This window comes from Barbatula barbatula, assembly GCF_947034865.1.
Source record: "Barbatula barbatula genome assembly, chromosome: 23".
NCBI classification, from domain to species: Eukaryota; Metazoa; Chordata; class Actinopteri; order Cypriniformes; family Nemacheilidae; genus Barbatula; species Barbatula barbatula.
In genome coordinates, this window is record NC_136786.1 from 19,646,657 (window position 1) to 19,652,656 (window position 6,000).

The 6,000-nt window shown below is 39.5% G+C and overlaps 1 protein-coding gene across 1 annotated transcript; it reads left to right on the forward strand.

Moving 5' to 3' along the window:
- The first annotated feature begins 538 nt into the window (after positions 1 to 538).
- On the forward strand, positions 539 to 5,710 carry sbk1 (SH3 domain binding kinase 1). The gene is made up of 4 exons (XM_079447336.1): positions 539 to 871; positions 2,054 to 2,226; positions 2,363 to 2,565; positions 2,646 to 5,710. Exons 1-4 carry the CDS (start codon positions 831 to 833, stop codon positions 3,417 to 3,419), a joined length of 1,191 nt encoding a protein of 396 aa, XP_079303462.1. The 5' UTR covers positions 539 to 830; the 3' UTR covers positions 3,420 to 5,710.
- The last annotated feature ends 290 nt before the right edge of the window (positions 5,711 to 6,000 follow it).

Genomic DNA, 6,000 nt, shown 5'->3' on the forward strand with positions numbered 1-6,000 from the left:
GGTTAAATTGATAAATGTCATTAGATGTATTAAACTGGTCATTTTCTAATTACCAGTAATGAGAATCTAATGAGGACCATTAAAATGAAAAATCCCAATTCAAATTAAATCTTAATGTTGCTTAAACAGAATTCATTTGTGGTCGTTAAAAATATATCATCTTAATTTGTATTTTGGGGTTCTTATACGATTTAGCCAAACATACAGTAGTCCAGGAAACTCGAACACCGCGCGCGCGGACCTATCTTGTCCTTCCCATTCAACCTACTTAATTATGGGATGCTCTTGGCATTAGGTTTGTGCGATCACATTGACACAGGAATGAAAAAATGGGTTTGGATGAGCGCCTCTCATAAAGAAACCCTGGATGCTGCGAGACAGAGGCGACCGATACCAGCATCCAAACATCCAGGAGAGTAAACACAACGAAATAGGTCACACACACACACACACACACACACACACACACACACACACACACACACACTCTCTCTCTCTCTCTCTCTCACACACACACCCGTCACCGATGATTGAACATACACACACAACAGACTCTGAGCGCGCGCTAAGAGCGCAGCATCCTTCAGAAGCGCAACGCAAACCACAGAAACACATTTTATTCACACGAATCCTGGATAGTAAAGGAAAGCTGAGGATGTAGAGCAGGTGTGTTTTATTTAAAAGAGCGTTGATCCAGAAATCTCCGAGGCGTCTTGAGTCTTCATGAAAGTCATTCGCTGTTATAAAGAACCACGCGTTTTACCACCTCAATGGATGAGGAATGAATTCGTAGTCACTCCGGTCTGAATCAGAGGAGACGCAGCGCTTGGATGCAGGAACATGAGGATGCGAGACAGCAGGGCACCAGCAGGTGAGTTCAAGAGCATCCCGGAGTCTTTCATGGCTCTTTATTCATCCAGGTCATCTCAGTGCGAAATAGAAGTCGGATAACAGGATTGATATCTTTTGTGTATAGATGTGCACCTGGCGCCGAACAGAATGCACTGCTGTACTGAACACCTTTTTTCTTTTCACGTCATTTATGTAATTGTATTGTTGTTGTTGATGTTTTGACATTGTAAATTAAATTAAACTCATTGAAATTCAAATAATTTTCTACAGACCTTTAGTTTTGTATTTTTTACAAGGAGAAACGAACAATTATGGATTATTAATCATACTGTATACCCAACAATAAGCATACATACTATATTATTTACTATAGTAAACTGTAACAAAATCTATTCTATACAATATATATCGAATAATGACTGTATTCTGCAGTATTTAAAAATATAAATGTACCAAACATACTTCACTATACTACAGTATTTATATCAAAACATGAAATGTGTTTGTAGTACACAGCTCTAAAAATGAAAACGAGAAAGATTGATTTAATGAAGCACACATGCTGATGTGAGACAGCCACTGTTGTTGTTCTGCGTGTATCACGCTTGGTTAGAGGAGGATGCGCTGCGTGCTGTCTCTATGCATGAAGCTGATAACTTGATGTCTCGTTCTAGGACAGTGGTTTGTTCCTGTGAGCTTTTCTACACACCAGAACTGTGATTTAGCAAGCACCCTTTACTGTTGTTTACTGAAACATTTCTGAAGGTTTAACCGCTTCATCCGAGAACATCAACAACGTGAATCAGAGTAGCGAAATACAAAAAAAAGAAAAACAATGAAATCATTTTGAACAATTTAGAGGAAAATGTTACTCATAGGTTGAACATCAGGAGATTTGATGGAGTTCTCAGTTGGGTTTCATTTGTGTCTTATTTCTGCCACATCTTGTCAGGTTTTTCTAGTCTTAGGGCAGGATCATGACAGTACCGCATGTTTTGTGTGGAGAGAAACACATTATTGTCGGTCACGACATAATGTGCTTTCTCTCCGGTCTCGTCTTTGGCCAACCCCTCTAGTTCTAATTCGAAAATTGCTTGAGTTGTAAAATGGATGTAGATTGTAAAGGTAAAATAATCTGGATTTGGTTCAATTTAATGAGAAATGTGTTCATATAGAAATAATGCATTTGCAATTTGTTCAGTGCCCAGGTTGGGGTCCCCCCAGAGGGCCGTGGCGGTGCCCCGGTCGAGGACATGCAGGCACTGTCAATCATTTCTCTTTCCGCCTCTGAGGTAGAGCAACAGTTCGAGCTTATTGGTCCTTTGGGGAAGGGCACGTATGGCAAAGTTGACCTGGTTGTGCACCGGAAACAGGGTGAGTTTGCAGGGTTAGGCCAAAAACTGTGTCATTTAAGTTACAGCTAAATAGAAATAATAAAATAAATGATATGTTAGTATTATATTGTGAATATTTATACACTTGTTTTATAATTTGTGATTATGTGTTTCAGGCACTAAACTGGCCCTAAAGTACGTAAATAAAAACAAAACAAAATTGCGCAGTTTTCTGCGTGAATACAGTCTGATGGCTGCGCTTGGCTGCAGCCCATTTATCATCAAAGTTCTGAACGTTCTGTTCAAGACCGAGGAGAGCTACGTGTTTGGCCAGGAATATGCGCCTGCAGGAGACCTGTTTGACATCATCCCGCCTCAGGTATGACATCATTACTATGACATCATCAACACCTATTTCAACTTGTGATGTGAAAACTGTGATTCTCCATCCCGTCTCAGGCTGGTTTGCCAGAAGATATGGTTAAGCGTTGTGTTCAACAGCTGGGTTTGGCTCTGGACTTCATGCACAGCAAGAGTCTGGTCCATCGTGACGTAAAGCCAGAAAACGTTCTCCTCTTTGATCGTGAGTGCCGACGTGTGAAATTGGCCGATTTGGGAATGACGCGCCGGACCGGCAGCCGAATCAAGCGGATCAGTGGCACTATCCCCTACACCGCCGCCGAGGTGTGCCAGGCCTCCGTATCGGAGGGAATTATAGTGGCGACTACACAAGATGTCTGGGCCTTCGGAGTTTTGCTGTTCTGTATGCTTACGGGAAACTTTCCTTGGGAAGCTGCGTTGCCTAGCGACGAATTTTTTTCCGAGTTCCAGCGCTGGCAGAGAGGGGCGTGTCTGCCCGGCACCGTACCGTCCCAATGGCGGCGCTTTTCTGATGATGCGTTACGCATGTTCGGCCGGCTGTTAGCGCTGGAGCCAGAGCGTCGCTGTGGCGTTAAAGAGGTGTTCTACTTTCTAAAATACGACCTGCTGAATCATCAACGCCGCAGAACTTCCTGTAGGGCAACTAGGGGAGGTTCCAGCCGTTGCTCCGCCCACAGACACACGGACCCCTCTCCTCCTTCCGGCACTTCCTGTCCACGCCCCACCCCCCTTAAACGTAGCATCCTGTCTGAGCCTCATACTTCCCGGGAGGAATCCTCCAAAAGCCCGTCTCCAAATCGTCAAGACAAGAGTAAAGTGATGATGACCACGCCCATTGAAATTTGCGTATGAAGCCACAGGTTAATAAATCTCACAATATTAATTTGAAACTGGATGAAGGTAGAAATATTACTTTTAAACCTTTGGGAAAACAGTTTAAAAAGGATGAAAACAAGTTCGATATTTCATGATTGGAGTCCAGCACGATCTCACAGGAGTTATTATTATTATTATACAAGGTGGCAAATTGGTATGAGTTTGTACGATTTGAATCATATAGAAACATAGGGTTAATAAATAAAATACAATACTCTTAACCTAACGGCTGTGAAGCAGATCATACAAAAATGCAGTAATGAGACCAGGAGTTCATCTTAATCATGAAAATCTGCCGACATCAATGTTGTTTCAAACCTGTCCCAGGCTGTCAAGGTCAAGGCCTGTACTCCCAGTCCTCCAAAGCCATATGATGTGAGAAATGTTTATTCTCGTATCGTATGGCTTTGGTATGGCTATGTCATATTAGATTTCTACTGTTGTGGAGAGGGATACCTCCAGATGTACACCAGAGCATTCTGGAAATTTCTTATTCTCTTCAAAATGTCTTCTTTTGTGTCTCAGAGAAGAATCATTTGAGTTTGGATCAGCATCGGCATGGGGTGTATCTTCATTTTGGGATAAAATGCGTCTTTCTCCCTTTTCAGGTTTTTGTAGGTATTTCACTTTTCTATAGTGCTCTGAACTGAAATCCCTACACTATCTTTTCTGTAAGAGACGAAGAATCTTTGCTTTGAGGAGAATCGTGTTACTTTTTACCCTATTATCATATGTGTGCACCAAAAGGAAACAAGATATATTTTATACTGGATTTCTATGTTTTACTAACCCATGCAGAACTACATGCATGTTGAAAGCCACTGACTAGTGGTCAAAGAGATGGATGATTTGATCTGTTTTCAAAGCTTCCTTTATTGTTCAGGTAGAGCTTTTTAAGAGTAAGAACCTACTTTAGATTACAGGGATTTGATTATGCGTTTGTACTTGTTGTGTGTGTATTTCTAAGAGATCTTTGAAGACATTTCGTGGGATCTTTAATGACTCGAGCGACACCAGTTTCTGTGTTCTCATAGTATGGGTCAGTTAGGTAAAAGAAGCCTCAAGGGCTTTTCAAGAACATCTGCTCCACAGAACATTGTGACATTGCTTTGTTGGGTAGTGCTAATTTGTAGCGTATTTTATATCAGTGGAAAACAAAGATGAACTAACTTCTAAAGAAACTCTGTTTAGTCTTAACTTTTACATAGGATGTGTATTAGATACGGAGTAGAGAACTCTTAAAATGTTTGAGTATAGATGTGTTGCATAAGAGCACAAGCACCTTTCTCATAATCATCAATGAAAAGATTAAATGAAATACACATACCTGTATGTGCAAATGTTTACTGTGACTTGTTAACTATAAATAGACTACAAAATAATAGTTGAAAGTTGATCGGTTGAATCGGTGCGTTCAGACGACCTTGAAGTATCCACTTCACAAGGAGCTAAAGAATAAAAAAGAATAAATATATATGACACTGGATGTTGTGTAGCTGCCGTACGAGTTGTCATACAGTAGATTGTTTTGATTGATAAACAGCTGATTAAACTGTTTCAGCAAAATGTCTCTTCATGTTTTTTAGTAGTTTTTTAAAGATGAAGAAATTATTTGTCCAAATACCTTTGGTAGTAAATCGTTGCGTGACATAATTGTTATGAACTCATCAGGGGTTCTGAGCTCCCATGTTCTGTTTGGCAGTCAAATTTGCATATTTATTCTACCCCAGCCATTTATAACATGCCCTCCGAATGTCATAACTGGATTAAATGTGAATCTACTTGAGTGGTTTAAGAGGAACATATTATTGCATATGGAGTTCCCAGATGTGTTTTATTTGAGTAGATACAGTTGTTAAAGTACATGAAAAGTATATGGTGGTATAAAATGTATATGGTAGAGGTGAAACAAACTGTTGATTGAAAAAGTTGATTAGTTCCTCTTCAATAACATTGACTTTTGATTGCAGACTTGACAAATCTGAGACATTATCGAGATCACTTCTGAAACTCCAATTTTTCTGACCCTTTTTCTCAGAAGTGAGACAGAAGCAAAATTGCTCTCCATTTAATCTCAATGATGTCTATGAGACATAATTGAGACAAAGATATCTCATCTGCTTCTCGTTTTTCTTATTATGGGGTTTCATTTACCATGAAATGCAGATTTACCTCCATTATCTATATCTTTTATCTTGTTTTGTTACTCAGAATCAACTATAGTGATATTAATAAACATCTGTCAAAAATATAAGGAAAAGTACAGTACCTTATGAGTTTATTCTATTTATTCAACATTTTGTGGTTGGTTGGTTACAGTGTAGCTCATGTAAATATTTACAACATTACAGTATAGTAGTCATGGTGGTGTGAATATTGAATTCCTGGGCTTTGTTCCATCCACTCTAATTTATGTTTGTTTACAGATTATCTGCCATCTGAAGTTTGAGCTGAGCAAAAACAAACAAAGCCATTTTTTAGTGCAATGTTTAGTGTAGACACAAGAAAATAAAAGTTCCTTAAAGGTTCTTCTTCAGCTTGTATTGTTCCGTAAAAA

Excerpts from the sequence above, each read along its gene's own strand:
- sbk1 (XM_079447336.1), top strand. The coding sequence starts at position 831 with ATGCAGGAACATGAGGATGCGAGACAGCAGGGCACCAGCAG. Across the intron at positions 2,227-2,362 it reads GGTTGTGCACCGGAAACAGG|GCACTAAACTGGCCCTAAAG; the intron begins GTGAGTTTGCAG and ends TATGTGTTTCAG. Across the intron at positions 2,566-2,645 it reads TTGACATCATCCCGCCTCAG|GCTGGTTTGCCAGAAGATAT; the intron begins GTATGACATCAT and ends ATCCCGTCTCAG.